The sequence below is a fragment of the Rattus norvegicus genome, chromosome 4, assembly GCF_036323735.1.
Source record: "Rattus norvegicus strain BN/NHsdMcwi chromosome 4, GRCr8, whole genome shotgun sequence".
NCBI lineage: Eukaryota > Metazoa > Chordata > Mammalia > Rodentia > Muridae > Rattus > Rattus norvegicus.
In genome coordinates, this window is record NC_086022.1 from 18,687,929 (window position 1) to 18,710,557 (window position 22,629).

A 22,629-nucleotide genomic window follows, 5' to 3' on the forward strand; every position below is an offset into this window, starting at 1 on the left:
AGAAGCATTCTAATTCATTTCCATGAATTATGGGAATATAAATATAAATAATGAGCATGTATAAGGTTGCAGCCTACATGACATTACACAGAATGGATTGTACTTGCACTTAAGAATTTAAAGTTATACATGTGTATGACTGATTGGGGCTGTCACAATAATTAACAAAAAAGAGGCAATGAATGTGAAAAAGAGCGAGGAGAGGGATATAGGAGAGACCTGGAGGGAAGGAAATGGAAAAATGATGCAATTTATATTACTATCTCAAAAACCAAATAATTTTTAAAAAGACCTTTGATTTAAAGGAATGATTATTCTTTTTTTAAAGTGACGAATATGATAGTTGAATTGTCTCAGTTTTTGAGCCTTCTTTAGGAGAAATATGTTTGCTACATAAAACCCTTTGCAATCCGTTACTGGCTGGCTCTATGGGTATATAGGTCAGTTGTGGAACACTTGTCCACCCAGCTGAGACCCTGGATTTGATTTTGGTACTCTAAATAAATTGATTAGATAAATAAGATAAAAATCTGTTGTGTAGTTGCCTTAAAATATTATAAAAATCAAGATCTAATTCGAAGTTTAAGGTGATTAAAGCTAATTAAAACCTTAAGGTACGTTGCAGCTTAGTCTTGTGCACGTTTTAGAGAAAATACCGTGAGTTGAGTTTGTTAATGCCGATATTCATGGCCTGATATTCCTATGGGTTTAGTGCTTTGATTTGTAGCGTCTCTGACTTGACACATGTTCTGCTGATGACTAATCTTCTTATGCTTGCCTACCCTCTAGTGCTCTCAGAGCTACCATGAAGCTACGGGAGGTGAGCAGTGACTCAGTCTCTTAGGGCCTCTGTGCTGAGAAATTCTGTAACAGAAGAGATAACACGGAATCTTCAAAAGGGAGGATGCACTCTGCAGACTTAATGTGTTAACCTTGAGTTCTCCAAGGCTGTAAATTCCTACTGGATAAGAAGGGAGGCTTTAAATGATGGCTGAGGAGAACCACCCCTTGGAGGAGAAGGGAGGACTTGCCATTTTTATAGCTCAGCACATTGCTCCCTGACCTAAAATAGCATAGCTAAGCCCTGGGCTCTGCCTGTGCTGGACCTTTCTTGCCAGCTGGTCCTCTGTGCTAGCAACAGTCTCACCTTTCTCTTCTTCACTTTGTAATGCTTTCTCTTTGACAATTGAAGCAACCCTAATCCCAATACAAAGACACAGAAAGCAAAGGAGTGTTGGGATCCTCTCGATGAGGTGAAGCATCCTCTCCCAATGCTTTTGTGTATCAGTTTTGTTCCTAGATACGGAATGAAAAACAGAAGAATAGTGTCCTTAGAGTTCCTCAAACAAAGCATGTTGAGGAAGTGGAAAGACTGAGTGAGTTCTGCTGCTATGCCCAGGCAACGCTGCAGGGCTGTGAAGAAGGACATGTGAATCGCCATTTCTTTAAGAGAAAGCATAGGGCACGTGACCTTATGGAATGTACCTAGGTCACTGGGCAAGACAAATGAGGAGAGTAAAAGACATGTTTTCCCATAGAGTACTTTCACCTGAGCTCTGCCTCCTCTCCCAATCATTAACAGTTCCAGCAGCAGCAGCCAACAAGCAGCTATGTTCTGGGGAAGAATTCTCAGCTTCCTCACGGTGGTTTGCCATTCCAAGGAACAGCAAAACACTTTTGCTCTCTTTTTCTCTGCCTTCCATTTTACTTTTAAATCCTGCCCCCCTTTTTGACCTATAGGAATAATTGTACATATTTACAGGTTACACCCATATAATAGGTGATAATTCAGTGCTCAAGTATGCTTAGTATGTGCGATGATGAGAAATGTCTCCATGTCTTCAAGTACCAGTTAGTTCTAGATATATTGGTCATTTTTGAGTGTAGGGTCATTTGACTTGGTGCTACAAATTAAACTCGGAGCCTTGGGCGCCTGCTTTTCACTGAACTATACCATTGGCCCATCAGGCCTTTGTATTGGAATACTTCAAATCTAGTTCTTTATGAATTACATAAGCTATTGTCATCTACAGCTACCCTCAGTACTGTATAGAGCACTGGGGCAGTTTGATTTCACTGCAGATTGTGGCTCTTCCTATCCAGATGTCCTCAGTCCCACTCCCACCCCTTGGACTCCACAGTTGACTGTGCTATTCTCTGATGTAATGTGAGAGAGCGAGTTTTATGAAATGCCATCTGCATTAACTTCGATTTTAATAGGTCCTGGAATGAATTCTACAAGTGTTTGTAGAAATGGTTCCAGCTCTCCATAGCTCTCCAGTTTGACATGATGGCTTCTATTTTAACCTGTTACCTTTGTATCCGTAGGATATCAACCCACACACTTAATTTTCTGATCTGTATTTCAAGGTTAGAAATACTGCTTAACGTGCAGTGTTGTTAGAGTTACATGAAGTACCACAAACTATTTGGAATATTTTCTGCAGTAGAGACTATGTTAATGATAGTACTATAAAATGAATATAAATTACTAAACATTTTTATAAACATAGAAGACAAAAAAATTACAACTAGGGAGAAGAGAAAAAGACAAAATTCTACCTCTCTGGTCTGAGACATTCCCTCTGCATCCCTTCGAGACATTGTATACTTTTATACTGGCATAATATCAGAACCTCATATTTTGCTATCAGAACAAAATTTAATAGAACCTGAGGAACATTGCCAAGAATAAAAATAACATTTTAAAGAGTAATATACACATTTTCAAATTCATTCTAAGTATCTCAAAGAATACATAAGTGGCACATCATAGAAATTACTTCTCTTCTAATATTTTCCAAGTCATTCTTTGCAATACCTGAACCAAAATTTCTCCTCTTCAGTTCAAGCTGATGAATGAGATTTGGCGCTCCTATAGGTGTACAGGAAAAGCTGGGTTTCCTGTCTTCCTCCCTCATGTTTTAATTTCAACTTTAATTTCAATTTTCAACTTGCTGTTTTACATTAAGTACAGGTGTTACCCTGCTCAGGGTTCTGTTTTGGTAACATCTGACCCACATTTGCATTTATGAATTACATTGTCACAAAAGAAAGACCTAAGTGCTTTTTGCGTATCCTGGGCCTCTTGTTGAGTTTGGGTTCATTAAAAAAAATGCAGGTGAGCAAGATCTTTAAATGGCACCGAACTAAGACCACTGGAAGGAAACTACAAAGGCACCAAAGTACAATGCTTTCCTGAGAACTAAAAATTTATCTTTATCACATCCACAATGAGCATTCTCCAAATGAATGGAGACATCAGAAACAACCACCTTTTTTTTTTTTTTTAATCTCTTGGGGCAACCACAAGACAGTCTGTTTTCAGCAACTGTGCCTGCTAATGTCAATGTTAGCAGAGTTCATGAAAAACTGATTCATTATTTTCAGTTTATTATCCAATAACAGTTCCTGAGCTTTGCATGTGGCTCACTAATTCTCCGGGGTCCTTTCATGTGTTGCTTAATTAACTTAGGTGCTTGTCAAACGAGGCAGAGGCAGATAGTATAAGATAAAAGAGGTTTTGTCTTTTTTAATCCAAAATGAACTTCTCTCATTTGCATACTATCTATGGCCTGAGGATTTTCACAGCTTATTACTGAATATTCAGCAGAGAAAAAAGAAAAAAAAAAAAGACAAAGTGAAGGGTAAATCAAGGGGCCAAGGCAAGGTTTGTCCCTACCCTTGATGCTCCTGTTTCCAAACATTGAACTTGCCTTCAATCACCTCTGTACACTGAAGCCAGTTGCACTCATATCTAGTGGTGAAACTTATGCTTAAACTAGAAGATTGGTCAGTGTTAGCAAGGAAAAATATCTCAAACAGGAAATCCTCAGGGAGTTTCAATCCCGAGGTCCACTGAACATAATCGGTAGCTAATGGTTAAAAAGCAATCTTCCAGTAGGGTATCTCTGCTATTCTAGCGACCCAAGGCCAACGATGAGTTGGAGATTCATATAATCAACTTCTCTACCAATCTCTTTTTTTTCATGAGTACCTTGATAGTTATGAATTTTAAGCCAAAGGAAAATGTGAAGAAAGAGCTAAATTTTACCTACTGAATGAGATGATTGTCACACTGAGTGATTTCCATGGCTTACTTAGACCACCCTGGTCTTACACTATTTTGTTTAAGATACTAGCAAACCACTGAACTGAGAATAGGTCCCCTATTGAAGGAATCAGAGAAAACTGGAAGAGCTTGAAGGGGCTCGAGACCCCAAAAGTACAACAATGCCAAGCAACCAGAGCTTCCAGGGACTAAGCCACTACCTAAAGACTATGCATGGACTGACCCTGGACTCTGACCTCATAGGTAGCAATGAATATCCTAGTAAGAGCACCAGTGGAAGGGGAAGCCCTGGGTCCTGCTAAGACTGAACCCCCAGTGAACTAGACTGGTGGGGGGAGGGCGGCAATGGGGGGAGGGTTGGGAGGGGAACACCCATAAGGAAGGGGAGGGGGGAGGGGGATGTTTGCCCGGAAACCGGGAAAGGGAATAACACTCGAAATGTATATAAGAAATACTCAAGTTAATAAAAAAAAAATTAAAAAAAAAATACAGTCAACAAAAGTGACGCCTAGGCACTTAGTATATTTTAGCACTTGATAATTTACAGGAGACAAGGCCTCCATATAAGTAAATTATTTAGTTTTCTTTCATAAATTTTTCAATACAGCATCACCATGTAGTCCTGGTTGGCCTAGAACTCATTCTATAAATCAGGCTGGCCGGGATTTCCAAGGGCTACAAGCTTCTCTCTCGAGAGCGCTAAGAATAAAGGAATGGGTCATCACACAGAGCACAGCGGTATCTTTAGTAGCAGATTGTCCCTAATGAGCCACCATAATAATCTCAGCTGTCATTCATTGGTAAAACATAGCTACTTAAGTGTGTTACTTTGATAACAGTAGAACATTTCCCAGGCTGGAGAGATGCTTAGTGGTTAAGAACACCGGCTGCTCTTCCAGAGGTCCTGAGTTCAAATGCCAGCAACCACATGGCAGTTCACAACCATCTGTAATGAGATCTGATGCCCTCTTCTGGTGTGTCTGAAGACAGCTACAGTGTACTTATATATAATAAATAAATAAGTCTTAAAAATATTTCCCATAAACTCACATAAAATTCCTTATTCTAAATACTATTCCACAGTGAAAAGCTGCTGCTGGACATTTATATATATATGTGTGTGTGTGTGTGTGTGTGTGTGTGTGTGTGTGTGTGTATGTGTGTGTGTGTGTGTATGTGTGTGTGTGTGTAAATTTAATCATTTTTCATGGACAATTTTCATATATATAATTTATATCACCATGATGTCAGGGAGAAGCAATCCCACATTCTCGTTTTTCTGACGCTTCCTGTCACTTTGAACCATTGCAGAGCATCCCAATTAATACACTAGGTCATGACACTCAGAACAGTAAACCAAGGATATTGCTTTCTCACACAGTTCAAGATCATCACAATAAAGAAGAATTTTTTAATAAAAAACTTAAAAAGAGTAAATACTTTGGAGGCAATGAGTATATAAAAGTCTATAAATATTTCTCGAGATGCTTGCATGTATGGAATCCAATCAAGCTCTTAGATAGATGCAAGAATATTTTATACTTTTCCATTAGTGAAAAATCACAGGGTCAAAGGTCTATTTTGGAAATAAATGGAACAATTAGGAAGAATTTTGGGGATTAACTAAAAAAGGCTCTTATGAAAGCTCGATATTTGGAACTTAAAGACTTCTTAGGGTACCAGATAGAAGATCAGGCTTGGTAGTCTTTTAAAATATTGATCAATAAATATGCATCACAGGATGAACGTAGAGGCATCTGTGGAAAGTAGTTGAATTGTCTGTGCCACTTATATGCTACTAGAGTGACGGATCAGTGGGGATCTTTTGCATCCTGCCTGGGATCTATTGCTGGTTTAAGGTAGCCAAATTCCTTTCAAGATGGCTGTAATTTAAGGAGGTTATTATAGCTAAGATAGTATAGAATAGAAAGATATCAAAACTTATTTTAGTTCAAGACTTATTAAGGTACTGTGAATTCCAGTTTCTGCAGTGGTAGTTAGGGCTCACCACAGCATGTGGAACTGTATTAAAGGGTGGCAGAATTAGGAACATTGAGAACCACTGTTACAGAGCAAATAGAAAAGAGGCTATCAGAGCACAAATGAAGACCATATTTTAAAATTAGGGGTACTTACAAATGCTAATTTTCACACAAGCACTCCAGTATTAAAGTAAATATACATCGTAGACCATACTTAAAAGCATAATTCATTTAATTATTAGAATACTCATAAAGTATACACTACCTTATAGATGATAACAACTGGGTTAGGAGATTAAACATCTTCCCCAATATGCCACACCTAGAAAGTATCAGGCAGCCAAAACATATGCATTGTGAAGAACGTTTACGACTATTGTCCAGGCTCTTTATGTGAAATATTCTTAAAAATGCTGTCAGATATTATTGAGACTTCCTCAAAAAAAAAACCTGAACCTTATAATCCACAACTAAGCTTAAATTTTATTTCAAGGTATTAAGAATAATAAAGAGACCATTTGGTGAACTGATGTTCTGAAAAAGAATCAGAGCTACGGGTCAAGAGTTTAAGCTTTGATATTCCTTATTTCAGGTAAGTCTAGTTCTCACTATACCTTTAGGCATATATCCATAGATGTATATTCCTGTACATATATATGATATGTTATATAAATATACATATATATGCCTATTAATATATGTCCTAATATTTTCACATTATTAAAAGATTGAATGTGTAATGAATATACCTCAATTAATAATAAATCCATTATTATATTTTTATTCTATACAAAGGCAAATGTCTCATACATCAAAAATGTGTGTGATATGTTTTCTAGAACTAATCAGAAGCGTTTCATAATGCAAATGTATTCAATAGTTGAAAGTACAGTATGTCAGTATAAATATGTCAATACAAAAACAGAAACAAAAGGGGGAACAAAAATACTCATAGGAGGAGATATGGAGACAAAGTTTGGAGCAGAGACTGAAGGAATGGACATTCAAAGCCTGACCCACCTGGGGATCCAGCTCATATACATACAGCCACCAAACCCAGACAATATTGCTGATGCCAAGAAGTCCATGCTGAGAGGAGCCTGATATAGCTGTCTCCTGAGAGGCCTTGCCAGAACATGTCAAATACAGAGGCGAATGCTTGCAGCAAACCACTGAACTGAGAACAGGGTCCCAATTGGAGGAATTAGAGAAAGGATTGAAGGAGCTGAAGGGGTTTGCAAGCCCATGAGAACAACAATACCAATCAACCAGAGCTTCCAGGGACTAAACCACTACCCAAAGAGTACACATGGACAGACCCATGGCTCCAGCTGCATATGTAGCAGAGGATGGTCTTGTTGGGCACCAATGGTAGAAGCCCTTTGTACTACCAAGGCTGGACCCAAGAGCATAGGGGAATGTCAGAGCGGGGAGGTAGGAAGTGGTGGGTGGTTGGAGAGGAGGAAACAACCCTACAGAAGAAGGGGTAGGGGAATGGGGAGGGAATTTATGAATGGGAAACCAGGAAAAGGAATAGTATTTGAAATGTAAAAAAAATAAATAAATAAAAAATAAAAATCCAATAAAAAATGGAAACAAAAGACATGAAACAAAACCCAACAGAATATGAAGGAGAAACACACAAATACATAGTTCACAAGACTACCTGCTTCTGCTAGCAATTGAAAAAGAAAATGGAAACAAAATAAATATTTAAAAAAATTATTAACTATATAGATCTACTTGTGTTTCCTCATATACTTTGGGCAATAAAAGCACAATATTCTTTATTTTCAATATAGACCAAATTCTGTTATAAAATGTTTAAATAAATTTTACATAATTGTGACCATATGATATGTATTTTTTCAGGAAGCTAAACTAGAAATCTATAAAAAATATTTTTAAATCCAAATATTGATGAATCACCAATATAGAGGTAAAATGAAGACATAGCTAAGCAAATAAAATTGACTGAATAAATGCACTTTAACAAAATTTGTGATAGACATTTGAGAAAAATGTATAGCATGAATAAATAAACTAGGTGAGTTTCCATGGAAGGAATTTCCCAGCAGAAAAACACATTGAACAACAGAAAAAAATAGTTCATAGTAAATTTTAGTGGATAAATTAATGATTATTTAACAGAAAAAAACTGGGAAAAATGAAAAAGTTCTGCATATCTAAAGAGATTGCTAAATTCTGTTTAATAATCAACTAAGACACAATGAGTGAACATGGTACTGCTATCGGGAATGGAATAGAGAGTATTACTACAGACCCTACAGGCTGAGGAAAGATAAAAATGAAATATGAGAACTTTTATTTTTATGAATTATATTTCATTTTAAGGAGAAGTAATATTGAAACTACCAAAATAATTGGACTTCATATAAATTCAATATGGATAACATTATCTGAAGTACAGAAACATTTTCTTAAATATTTACAAATAGCTGATTCATTTTATGAAGTCACAGAGCACTAATTCCCTGAAATAATTTATTCTAGAATACCTGTGGGGAGAAGATGGAACTTTTCACAAGGCTTTGCCTAGTATACTAGTCTCCCTCCTTACGATCCTTACAGATTCTAATGTTTTCGATGTGGACAAAATAGAATTAACACAAATAAGACAATGAAATCTGAATCTGTGGATCTGTGGTTTTAAGAAAATAATAATCAGTCCAAATAGCCCTGGCAGAACATTTCTATTTGTTTTAAAGATATTCAGAATAAAATAAGAATTGTGAAACTTACAAAGCGTCTCCATTTTACAATATGAAAGATTCAGCTAGCAGGAATGTAATTAATATTATCTGACATACATTCCAGGTAGTACTGATAGCCATCTCCTTGACCTGCACTAGATCAACACGGAAAGCCAACCTGTAAATCACAGTTCCCCATGTTATCACTCCATCAGTCCACTGCAGAAGGGATGGAATGTGGATGCTGAAGGTAGCTCTTTTTTACACACCTTTACACTGACAGCAGTGTTTACTTGGACTTCAAGCAAGACAAGTCTGAACAGTTTTTAATAATGTTTTACACAAGAAGAGACAGACAGGAGACCCAGGTTCAAGGAGGGAGAAGATTACAAGACAAAAGAGCGAGCAGTCAAGATACTAAAGAGGACTTCTGGATATAAGAGAGATGAAACAACTAACCTCTGTCTGATGCAAAAAGAGTTGCCCCAAATGCCTTCAAAGTCCAGGTTTTAGGTTCAAAAATAGTGCCACAGATTTGAAGTATAAAATAAGATCCAGATCTGTGTTTAAATAAATATGCAGTCATATTCCCCACAACCCTGTATATAAAATGTATACCTTGATGTTAAGAACGAACTTTTAAAGTTGCTGTTTGTATATCAAGGCTAAAATTAAAATGTTCATAATGCTGCATCAGAAGAAGTCAGAAGTTTAAGACTAGACTGTTCTCCGTGATGGGTTACAAGCCCACATAAGCTACGGTGTTAAACAATGTCTCCAAAAATACCTGAATATAAAGCATTTTGGAGGAAAATTCATAACCTGTTTTGCATTATTTTAAAATGCTAAAGTTACTATAAAGTAATGGAACTCTTAGATAATAGGAAATTTACCCATGATAATTAGGTAAATGATAAACCGTCTTAAGACTATATTCTTGAACTAAACATTGAAACTTCTACATTTTTCAAGAAATTTTTTCATAACATATTAATATTTACTACTTTAGTGTAGAAATGTTTGAAGTTATTACCTTAAAAATTAAAATTTAATTTAGATTATTCTTGTGGGCATATTGTTTAATTCGGTGTTGGAGTTAGAGAGATGACACGTGACATTCTCTTTGTGGAATCCTAGTAATCTTGAGGTGAGCAAATGTGAGGAACTATTTATTGATAGGTTGATTAGTTTACCAGGCCATAGTCTACCATATTAGGGCAACCTATTCTTCGTGGATCTGTTTCCATTTCAATCTATTTAAGCACTAGCCATACAATAATAGGAAGTCTATAATAACCTCCGCTCTCTATGGCCCAGCAACCACTCTCCTATAGGATACTGACAGTCTGTTCTAAAAGACAGAACTTCTGGAAAACATAAATTGTACCTATTTCTTTGAAAACAGATTTGATGAAGTGTCCTAAATGACTAATCACTTGTTGCATACATTTACACAGAATGTTTGGATTAGTGTTGATGCCGTAGAAGGGACAAGCCTTAGTTATCTGGTCTACCTGACAGTGTCATCTCCTTCCACAGTAAGGAAAAATATAGGTAATTATATTTTTCCTTGAGGTTCTCTCTCTCTCTCTCTCTCTCTCTCTCTCTCTCTCTCTCTCTCTCTCTCTCTCTTTCTCTCTCTTTCTCCTTTCCTTCCTCTCTTCCTTTCCCCTTTCCTTCCTTTCTTTTTTATTCTGCATTGATAATCTCAACTTTAGAGACAAAGTACAAGCTGTAAAAAGCTTTTGTAATTCAAGAAAAGTAGAAGGATTTCAAAGCAGTCATTATTGTCCCTGTCCTTTACATCTAAACGGCATGACTATGGTTTTGAGGGGAAAATGTCAGGCACAAAGGTTAAGGGTGCAATTAGAAGTTCACACTCAGTAAGCTCTAAATATGGTTTCTCCAGTGCTCATGATGACCTTGGGGGAGCACTTAAGAACTTAAAAGGAAAGGGAAAAAAGGGCTGGTGTTAATCAGTGTGCTTTCTGCACACTCATCAAATGCAACTAAGCACGTGCAATGACAGAGTTCATGTAAAAAATGGAAACATAAACACAATGGTCCTGAAGACAAGATGATGTTTCTCATCTAGTTCATATTTCAACTGTCCAGTTAGTAAGAGTTATATGTCTAACCCAACCACCCATTCAGAATGGATATGTGAATGGCATACATTAACCACATATACACATTTGGTAACCACCATACAGCTTTTTATATAAATCGGTACTTGAAATTACTGCTTTTCTAAGCTTAAGAAAACAACATTTTATACAACAATAATCAATGTAGTGTCCAAAATATTTTATGTAATTTTCACCTCACTAGAAAAATAATACCAACCATGAGAAATACTTTTGGAATAGGAAGAAAAACAACAGACTTTAGAACGACTCCAGTTTTGAAGCAAATACTTGGAACTTACTGGAGTTATTACAGTGACTAAACCCAGGGAGCCCTTTCTAATCATGAAGTTTAGTGAGGAGGGGCTGCATTCTGTCACAGCCAGATGATATAAAAGATGCTGCCCTTTGAGCTCTTTCTTATCTCCCTGGAATATACATTTAATCCAGATGAAATTTAAGGTGGAACAAGGTAGCAAATCCTTCAGGTATTTTCACAAACACTCCTTCCATTGCAAACATTTACCAAGGATAAATGTCCACGGCACTTAAAGAGTAGCCTGGTAATATTTTGAGAACTAAATAATGAGATTGTAGTCTCTTCAATATGTTAAACTTTCATCTGAATCAGAAAGAAAAAAGCGAGACCTTCAATAACATTTTTCATAAGTTTTATCAGATTTCTTACCATCGAATGTTAAATACACTCTTGCTTGGGGCTGGGATGATCCTTGGACGCAAATGGAACAAATAAATACTCCAACCAACACACAAATCTCCCGTAATGCCATTTCTTCTGATTTGGACATTAATATCCAAGGGAAAATACCTTTAAAGGAAAGATAAGAGATTTGTAGAATATCCTTTAACATTTTGGCAAACCAGAGATAACAGTTTTGAGAAGTGCAGCTTAAGGTCTGCAGTCATCAAGCAGTAGGAGGTGCTCTGACTTTACTTCTCAAGTGGAAATATTTGGATTTATTTGTGTCTGGAAGTCTTTGCAACAGACAATTGTTTTATCTTTCCACAAAAATGATGCTGACATCAAAGCAGAACAAAGCATCAGTGAAAAAACTTAATTGATTTCCTCCAAAGAATCCCAATACCTCATCTCTCTGAAACGCATTCCATTAAACTGATAGGCTATTGAAGAATGAAAATGCTCTCCTTAATAAATACAGTAGACTCCACAATCCTGTTCACAGGTACCCATTCATGCCATGCTCATTAATTCTTCTGGATTAATTGCCTCTGAAATAGTGTTTCCATACATAAATCTACCTGTGCTTCGTCCCTGATTACTAAATCACTTCAGTCAGTTATCTGCCAATGTATGCAGATGACTGGGCAGCGGTTAAATGATGCAGATGAGGTAACCATGGACTCCTGCCAAATTTAAACCAGTGACCTCGTGGTGAGTAATCCACTGGAGCCTCGTATCCACCAAGGCATATTTTACATAAATCAACCAGAGAGTGCGCCATCAAAATTTCAAACAATGAATCAAAAGGACAACCTTCTTGTTTGAAAATTGTAGCTATAAAATTAATATTGGCTACTAAGTAATGTCTAAGTATAAAGGGATGTCAGGTACTGTTAGAACAAACCTAGATGAACCCCACTGGCCACATCATGCCAAATGAACTCAGGACCATGAAAGAAATCCCATCACTTCTCATGGAGTGTAATTATACAGTAAAATGACAAGCAGGTCTACTCTGGAAATACATCATTACAGATCTTATGTCATATGGCTTTTTAAATTGAAAATACATTATTGATTCTATTCAATAAGGAAATGTGGTTAGACATTGAAAGGACCATTTTTCTGACACAGACGGGAAAGGACGATTAAACAGAGCATGCAATCTCAAGGAAAAATCTAAACTGGTCTCATTGGTTGCACATATGCTGCAAGAGTTTGACATGAAATTCTATTCCTCTACCACACAGATGGAGGAAACCCTGGCGATGTTTGTGTTGGTAATTTTCAAAAGAAACAGTTTCTTCCTGCTTCCACAACCTCTTCACCCTGTCATCCCTAAATTAACTTAGAAGAAAATTGATTTTTATGGGTGACTTTCCCTTAGAATTTTACCCCTGGGATCTGTGAGCTTAGTAATTAAAATGGGGGGGGGGGAGTAGGGGGGAGGTGATGAGATACTATTAATATGCCCAACTTTAGTCTATTATTAACCAAGTTAGAAACATTTGTACATTTTCACATTACTATTACCAGTACATAATCTGATATGCCTCCCCTAAAGAAGATACGCCCCATAAATTGCGAAGAATACTGCCTCGATGACATGGTAGATCAGATAGCACTGATCTATCCTAACAGAACACGCTGGTTTCAGTCCTACCTAGTGATGGGCTATGACTGCCATCTCCCCACCCAAGTGCTTTACAACTTTGTCCCTTTAACTCCTACACTTAAAAGTGACTGCTGGTGTTTGGTCTTCTATTATCAGCAAATACAAGAACATAATTATTTTATGTCACTTCCACCAGTTTTTTTCCCCCTTAGAAGGCACTGGAGCAACTTAAACTCTTGGCAGGTGCCACAACCTCCAGCCAGGCTCAGCTCCTCCGGGAGCGCTTTCCTCAGGAGCCGCGTGGGTCCTAAGAAAATGCCGAGACTTGAGTACACCAAAGCGGGGAAAAAAGTCAGTACACAGACCCAGAAAAGTTCTATTTTGCTAACTGAAGAAGACTGAAAATCTGAGTCCGGCTTACCGAGGTGGGAAAAGGTCCAGGAGAAGACAGCCACTTGTTCTGGGCTCGGATTCCCAGTCCCCAGATCCTTTCCCCAGAAGACCTTTAAAGACTTGGAGTCCGGAGGGTGAGATCCCGGCGGGCCGGTGCTGAGTTTCTTTGTAGCAGAATCCCCGGGCCGCAGAGCCGCGGCACCCGGAGCCCTTCTCCACGTCGCTCAACCCGGCACCTCGGAGTGAATGGCAAGTGGCCGGGCGCCGGGGGCGAGCGCTCGGTGTCCGATTACAGCGACGCGGCGCGCGGCTGAGGCTGCCCGGGCGCACCGCCCAGCCGGCTGCAGCAGCGGCCCCGCGTGGCCCGCTGCATCTGCACGGGCCGCCGCCCCACCCAGGGAGCGCCGGGCCGCCGGTGGCAGCGAGCCGGAGGGCGGAGCACAGGCTGGCCTCGGAGCCGGAAGGCTCTGCAGCAGGCTAGACTCTTCTCGGTAACACTGCCTTTCGCTGTGAACACTAGCAGGGCGCGCTCAGACGGTTTTGCTATGTGCGCCTCTCGAAAAGCATTCAGACTTGGCTAGGCTGTAAAGCAGTTGTTTTGCCAAAAGAAGGATCCCTGCATCCTTTTAAGGCAAAGAGTTACGGTTTTTAAAAGGGCAGGGATCTTGTCTTTACCCTGCAGCAAAATTTCTAAAGCTAGAGGAGAGAAACCTGCCCTCTTTTCCTAGAAGTGTAATCTGTTGAGTATTGTTTCCTGCTGCGTTTCCCTAATGCCCTGAAATCAGTAATTGTGCTGACCTTTCCACACTGAATCACATCCAGCACCTTCCTCTCCGGGACACTCCCAAAGCATAAGTTGTAAGAATTTTCACTTTGTTGTTTTGTTTTCAAGAATGCTGTTTCCAATCGTCCCAACACTTTGGGGCTCATAAATCTACGAGTTATTTGCAACCCCGCTTCTAGGAAAACTCGTTAAGCTGTGCAACTGACTTTGATGTGTGTGTGTGTGTGTGTGTGTGTGTGTGTGTGTGTGTGTGTGTGTGTGTGTGTGTGTGCTGCTGAACGCGCGCGCGCTGAACGTGAGTACTTCTTCTGACCACAGTGAATTAAATGATTGAACATCAAAAGAAAAGACTTTCACTCCCGGTAAAGTGAGCAGAGCTTGCTTTTAAAAAGAAAATCACTGGGCGCTTCAGCCCAGTAGGTGTCACTGTGTGAGGGACCCTTGAGTGCAATTTATTTCCTGTGTACTACTACAGTGGCCTTACAAAATGAAGCGGAATCTTTAAATTCCTATCAAACCAATGGAGCGAGACACCTCTAAGATTACAGAAGATCCCTGCTCAGTAGGACCTAAGTTGCCAGAGATAGTGATTACAGGGGAGCGCCCTCTTTGTGTCTATGTGGATACCACCTCTAACGTCCAGTAGATAGGATTGTCTGATTTTTGCCGTATATTTGAGATATGTGGAAATCAAGTAAAATCCAGTTCATAATCGTTGCAGGATTCACCTGACTGTGATGGTCTGCATATTGAGGTGGACTATCTCTGTGGTATACACCTAATCTAAGTACCTGTTGGACAAGGAATCTGAGTAGTTTTCCTCAAAAGAATGATAGGAAAGAGATGCTACAAAATACTCCATATCGATCATCACTTAAGCCATCATATGAAACCCCCAGGGAGATATTACTTCAAAGCTGTTGAAAGGTTAATTCCAAAAAGAAAGAAGGAAAAACTTGCCACACTGTGGGATACACACATTGTGGGAGATGATATGAATTAGTGCAACTGCTGTGGAAAATAATAGGAAGTATCTTTATAAACTAAAGATAAAATTAGCATAAACCTCCAAATCCCCCCTCTGAATAATTACCCGAAACCTGTGAGGTCAGGAGATCAACACCTCTATCTTTTCATATTCTTTGCTCCAATATTTATAATAGTCAATCAGCCTAGGTGTCAATCATAAACCAAACAAGAAAATTTGCCTGGATTTGGGACACTATACCATAAATCACACTGTACATCCTTTCCATACTTCGGGTGAGAAAAACGTTTGGTCTGTCTTTTTCACAAACCTGGAGAGTACCATGGTCGGGTAGAATAAGCCTAAAGCAAAAAAGACAAATGTTCTGTGTCTCTTCTTATCGATAAAAATAAAAGCAATTTTCTCAGAAAAACAGAGATTAGAAATGTGGCTGCCAGTGTCTGTCATGCTATGGAAACTGAGTCAAACCAGATGAATGGTTGGACTTTTGTCTTAAATTCAATGGCACAATGTGGTGCCTTGATAATAATTGAGCTGCATGCATTTAATATTGGTAAGAGAATAAGTTTCTAGCATCATCACCTAAAATAGTAAATGGTATTTAGCAATTGTTCTTTATGAAATTCAGATGTCACGCCACTACACTTTACAGTAAATACAACTATCATTTAATGAAGCATTATAAAATTAAGCCTACCTTTTTATGCATTGAGAAGTTGAATTCAACAAGTCGAAAATAATATTTTAAGTATTATCTTCAAATTTATGAGATCATTTTGAGAAAAAGCTCCTATTTAATAGATATATTCTTTCCAAACTCAATATAGAAAGGATTAATCTAGATTTTAGACACAAATGTAGCTAAAATGTGAGCAGCGTCTTGATACAAGTTGATAAAACATGGGGGAAAGCCAGAAACATCTGACTACACTGACAAACAATCAAGAATAAGCATTATGGGTACTTAGTGTTCTTAAGAAACTAAAATCACAGTTACATCTTCCCCAGTGGTTTTTGTATGGATATACGCAAAAACTGAATCAGTGTCTCCAAGTGTACGTAATTGCAAATTAAATTGATAGGAAGATGATTAAACTATTTAATTGAAAAGTTTGAAGCTATTTGACACTAATTAATATAGAAACTCAGGTAAAGTAGAATTTTCTTACACACTGTATCTTTAAGTATCAAGGAGATCAAGACAAACCACAAGGTGAATGAATGATTGTCAAATGTTGACTTAGCAGGGGTTTTAATTCAAAACTAGGTTTACAAAATCCCAGAGCATTAGTTCTGTGTTTCATGACTACTCACGAGGCTTTGCAGAATGTGACAAACAGCTTAGATTTAATCACAGCCTGTGAAACTTGCACCAAGACCCTCTCTACTCAGCCTGAGTACACAGTTTCCAATGTGCTCCTGGGGTTTAATGGTATTTACTTAGCCATGAAACATTTGCAGTTTGGACACACCTCTAAATGAGTCACAGAAATACTGATAGGCCTTAGCCAGGAAAAGTTCAAGCCCAAGGACATAATCGGGGCTCAGGTTTACCTGAAAATGAAACAGTAATGTAAAGTGTTTAGAGTCACATTAGATATATCAGAGTTTTGCTCCAGACTGCTCAGGAACCTGAAGTGTTTTTGCAAAACAGGATCCAGGTAAAATTAACGTTTTCTGGGCTCTTGTCTGTGACTCTCTCCTTACAGATGGGAAATTACATTAATTTTAGAAGGTGTTTGGAGGAAGTACTCAAGAGTGGACATGCGGGAGCTACCCCCAAGTGATTTTGGAGGATGCTAATTCCTTATGATTTTCTCATTAAAACGTCTTAGGGAAAACCAGCCCCAGTTTTAAGCACCACCGAGGAAGACCATATCTTTTGAAAGTCTGAACTTCCAATGGATATTGTTCTTGCCTACATCACCCAGCCGTCTCATTGGCTCAGCCCGGCAGCTCCAAGACCAGGCTAGTCAAACAAATCTGTCCCAGAAATGTAAAAGTGCAATTGCTCTCTGATGGGCTTCGAATTTACTTCATCAAAATCACTCCCGATTTGTTCTGTTTCAAACAGGAGGAGTGTGTCTCCACCTCCTCTCTCAGTTCACTCTTATCCTCTGTCCCTGACTGTTGATATTTTCATTTTCTCTTTTCGTTTCTTTTTTCTTTTTCCTTTTTCTTTTTCTGTCTTTGGGTTTTTCAAGACAACTTTTTCGTTTAGTCCTGACTGTCGATCTTTTTCTTATGTCGATCTTTCTCTATGACTCTAGGGCTTCTAATTTCACAATCTGAGGCAAAAAGAATAAGAACACGAGAAAAAAAGGAGGAGGAGAGGGAAAAGAAAAGGTGAATTAGCAGCCATAGCAGCAGGTTACTAGGAAACAACTCACCAGGAAGTGTTGTATGTACTTTTTAAAAACCATGCTAGGGGCTGGGGATTTAGCTCAGTGGTAGAGCGCTTACCTAGGAAGCACAAGGCCCTGGGTTCGGTCCCCAGCTCCGAAAAAAAACAAAAACAAACAAACAAAAAAAAACCATGCTAGTTCCGTCTGGAGAGCTCCACCTGAGCTCTTATAACCTCTAGCAGCTAGTTCCACCAAGCCGCCAACGCACAGTTTCACTCAACTCCCACACTACCTCTCCAGGTCTCTGCTTGCCCCTTGCCTGGTGCCACAATGGCGGTCTCACCCAGCTCCTTTTATCCCCGTGGAAGCAAAACACTAGACACTTATATTTTAAAACTGATAAGTCAAAGGCTGGGCAAAGAATATCCTGCCCCCTTCCTCCTTGGCCTCCACAGTCCCCTGTGGAGACTACAAACTATGTGTGCCCCAGAGACCTATATGTCTGCAGCTTCCTATCCACTTCATCACCTGTCCTGAGTCCAATCCTCTCTGTCCCCCTCTCTTCCTCTCTGGAACCCACTAAACTCGCCTCCATGTCTTCACCCAATGATTAGCTTCTGCCCTCTTTATTTAGCCAATCAAACAATTAGGGAAACTCCCCCTACAAGGAAGAAAACTTTTTGTTGACACTGCAGTTTGAAACAAGACATATGTATATATGGAATTTATAGTTTAGGGGCAAGGAAGAAAACTCAGCAGTCAGTGCTTGCCTAATATGTCTGAGGCCCTTGAAAACCCACTAGCACAACAAGTAAATAAATATTAACTAAAATTACCAAGCCTAAGTTTTCAGTCTTTTTTAAACTCTATTAAACATCTTAGTATGTGCAGTTAAACCTCAGTGAGAGGTATTGCCTAAAGTGTTTATGTTTTAGAGTATTTAGCTTTTACAGTAGAATGAAAAAAATAACAATAATAAGACTGTGTGTGTGTGTGTGTGTGTGTGTGTGTGTGTGTTGTTTTCAAAAATGTCCTATGTGTCTGACAGCAATGGTAAAAGAATGTTGCAATCATTCACACTTTCATCACAGGGTGAAATGTGAACTGTGTCTTTATAGTACCTACCAGGGGAAAAAAAGCAAGGACACTAATGTCTGTGTCTCTGGGAGTCAGTAGACACAACTGCAGTTACAGGTGTTTCATAGTTACATAGTTACTTAACGAATAATGTTTCTAATGTATACATGCTCCAGGTCTTAGTCTTTTGAGAAAAGCAACTGCTTTTATGGAACTGTTGTGGCTAAAGCTTTCTCCTCACTCTTTCCCATATCCATTTCCCCAGAGTAGCTATGAGAGGCCTGTGGAAGGGCATCTGGTTGTCAGGTATGAGGAATGAGGCTGAGAGACACTAACAGCTGGAGAAGTAAATGCTGAATTTTAGTTATGGCTAGTTGGAGTCCATCTACAACCCTTCAATGTGTTCCAAAGCCCTTTCCATGAAATCTTCAGAATTTACCATTTTCCTACTCTTCTTGAACTTTTAATGCTTGACTAGAAAAGAGTTTTAAATTGCATAAACAACTTTTACCCTGGCAGACACATTCTTATAATGAATGGCATATGACAAACCCGATTGTGTTGTCTAGCAAGGATTTCCACTAGACAGACTGGTGAGAGCAGGAAGGTTGAAAGGCCTGAAGCATTGTCTCTGTTTAATTGACCTACTTTTCATCACAATACTTAACCACCTGAAATTCATGTGACACTCACCAGTTCTATAGACACATGCACAGATCAGCTCTTTTAATTTCAAGAATAAACAAAGAGATGTAAGTATATCCCGTGAACAATAAGAGACCTGGTTCAGAGATTGAAGCTACCTTCCTCTACCTGGGCCCCAAGTAACAAATTCAGTTGTGCTGTTCAAAGACCAGTATGCTTCCTGCCTTCAACATTCATGGTTCCTGTATTTAATAAAGAAGTACAATAAAGAGATCTGAAGCCTTTACTTTCTTGTTAGCTTACTAAGATTTTGGAGCATTTCTGTTTATTTTGAATACTTGTCCGGTTGTCTCTCCAACTAGACCAACAAATACAAACACTGCATCTTTACTGTGGAAGAACAGGAAGGTTGAAAGAAAAATCAGTGTCTCATTCTCTTTTGGATTCCTTAGGAATACCTCAGATGGACATGGGAAACAGGAAGCTAGAAGTGCAAGAAATAGATTGAGAAGGGAAAATAAAATTGATGTTCCCAGGCAAAATACCACACAAATGTACAAGAATACAAATGGTGTCATCATCCATTCAAGTCCATTCATAGTTCCATAAATACAGTGTATTCCTTTCAAACACCTAATTTATTGCTTTGGAAGACAGGTTTAATTGCAATCCAGAAACAAGTTTGCATGGTCCTTGCAAGCCTAAGTTCATCACTATCATGGCAAGGCTGATTGAAAACCACGAGTCGGAACGTGCCCAGTCAGTCTGCAAATGGTTAGCTGGGTTGCCCGTTCACATACTGAAAGGTGATGACCCATCTAGCTTCCACAGTTCACACAGCCCTTCACACTGCTCTCATGCAGTTCCTCCCACCTCTACCTCACTCTTTGGCTGACACTTCTAAACTCCAGATAAATGTCCTCGACCAAGTGTGTGTTGCTTTAAGTTTTTGACTAACCCATGTCTCCTCGCAGCTCTGTGACTGCACACGTTCTTTTTCTCCACCCTCAAACCACCCTCCTGCAAACCAACTCACCCCAAGTATGGATCTCTCTGCAGTCCTTTCCTTCGGCCCTCAACAAAATGCATCACTCGGTGTTATTTATGATATAAAAACTATATCAGTTCAGATATCAAGTATGTTTGATATTTATTTCCAACTCCTAACCTGCTAATTACGTATTTGGGGACTTGTTTGATATTAAGTTTTATTTGAAAATATGGATTAAAACTATTGTTAGGTTTATAGGTTCATTAAATACAATAATGTGCTAACAGTTTTTGTTTCCTTCCTTATTACCATAACATTTGGTTTTCCATGTTCTTTAATGTTAGCGCAGTGTGAGACTTCATTCTTGAGTTCTGAATGCTCCAGAGAGGTTATAAGTCTTGGCATTTTACAGCCAGCAGTAGAGTGAGGTTTGGGCACACATCGCCTCTTGGTACTTGGCTGCTAAATTTAACTAAACATTTGTTTAAAGGATATTTTGTGGACTTTTCAAACCTAAATCAAATATTTTGCATCTTTTATAGTAGGGCAATTCAACACACGCAGATTAGGAGAGACGACTTAGGTAATGTGTTTCTGAGGGTCACAACTTTCTTACCAAAGGTATTTAGTTTATATTTCCACCTTTAGAATGCACTTGAATTTTATATTGGTTTTGCACAAATTTCAAGAACTTCTTTAATAACTGGAAATTGATTACTAAAACACAAGTGGTGTGAGTTAATTTTACATCCTTTCCTGAAGTAGTTTTAAAGCTAAAATTCTAAAAAAAATATTGATTTCTTGGTTTACAATTTAAAAAACACTTTATGAAAATTATATAACATAAAAGGGAAATGATCTGTTTGAGAAATTGAATATACACTTATTTATTCTCATACTTAAGTTCATTTGGTTTCATTTTGAATTCTTTTTCCAAAATCTTAACAAGACGCAATATTTTAAGTCTTAAAATTTTATTAATTTTATGTTTACATTAAGTTGACAAATTATAGAGTCATTCACATTTTGTTTAATTTTTACATAGATACATTACTCAAAATAACTCATATAAAAAGTGTAATTATCTAATACATTAATAATCGATAATTTTAAATCATCCTTTAAAAAGAAATCCCCAATGTGTCTAAAGAGGTATAGAAAGATTAATTCAAAATATTTTCATTCTTAATATTTTTTAAGATGAGATGTATTTTATGTATTTGTGTTTAGATGATGTATACAAAGTAGGAAAGAAATCATTAATGCTCTGTAACCATGTATAGCATATCACTTGTCATTTTCACAAGAGCAAACCCTGATGTGAGTGACTGTTCCATGTCTATGGAGGCAAATACTGTTGTTGGGGTTTTCCTTCCTGGTCCCTTAAGATAAATGTGTGCCTGTAACCCCAGAATTCTCACCTTTTAATTAGTACATGGGGGTAATAGCTTATCTAGAGAACTACTCCTCTCAAAATTATTTCTTTCTGGATTTGAAACTCTCAGTCTTCACACACTTATCTGCATGTTTATTTTGGAAAATAAATGTTATTTTCAAGGTTTTAAACAAGACTTCCTCTTTGGAATCAAAATGGTTACAAACATTAATCAATTGTGATTTTGTGACAGCAGAAGGATGTCTAGTCCTGATGGTCTCTGCACAGTATTTAATAGTTCTGTGTACCCTCTTATAGCTTATCAGTGTTAGCCTCTATCTGTGTGTCCATAGGAAAACCACTGGAAAGGATCCTGACACGCTGTACACTTCAGCACCGAAAACAATCTCATTCGTTCGTGTTCTTTTTTCCTTAAGTCTCTTGTTTCTTGTAAGGTTCATGATACATGCATTCTCCCAGGAACATAAGTCTTTTATGAGCTCTGTCCTTACACACACTCTTGGACTCCTGGAATATGGGAGGTGTAGATCTGAGATATTTACATAAGTCATTCAAATTGGTTTATTAACCCTTTTGTTTTCACTAACAAGACTTGAAATGCATAGCCATGCCTTGCTTTCATCCCCTCCCTTCCTAGACTTTTCTTAAATCTAGTCTGATAAGCTGAGTGCACCCAAAGTGTGAGGAAGATGTTTTCAAACTGAAATAGAAGAATTCATTAATCTCAAAGAAGGTAGGCATTATTGACACTTTAAACAATGGCAAGGTGAGAAGTGAGCTACAATCTCAAGGGCTGGA

At 38.2% G+C, this 22,629-nt stretch overlaps 1 protein-coding gene and 1 long non-coding RNA gene across 4 annotated transcripts in view; one reads left to right on the forward strand and one right to left on the reverse strand.

The window, feature by feature from the left end:
- LOC120102215 (uncharacterized) overlaps positions 1 to 7,506 on the forward strand; it is a 51,632-nt gene extending 44,126 nt beyond the window's left edge. Inside the window, exon 4 of the long non-coding RNA XR_005503414.2 lies at positions 6,548 to 7,506. This is a non-coding gene — a long non-coding RNA (uncharacterized LOC120102215). The remainder of the gene's footprint in view (positions 1 to 6,547) is intronic.
- Positions 1 to 14,525, reverse strand: part of Sema3c (semaphorin 3C) — a 164,002-nt gene extending 149,477 nt beyond the window's left edge. Inside the window, exons 1-2 of one of the 3 annotated variants that reach the window (XM_008762645.4) lie at positions 13,634 to 14,525; positions 11,583 to 11,723 (exon numbers count right to left, since the gene is read on the reverse strand). In XM_008762645.4, coding sequence (XP_008760867.1) covers positions 11,583 to 11,703 — 121 coding nt within the window. In that variant the 5' untranslated portion in view covers positions 11,704 to 11,723; positions 13,634 to 14,525. Of the gene's footprint in view, positions 1 to 11,582; positions 11,724 to 13,633 lie in introns of those variants that run through there. The other 2 variants (XM_008762646.4, NM_001106578.1) reach the window with 2 other exon arrangements.
- Positions 14,526 to 22,629: the final 8,104 nt, after the last annotated feature.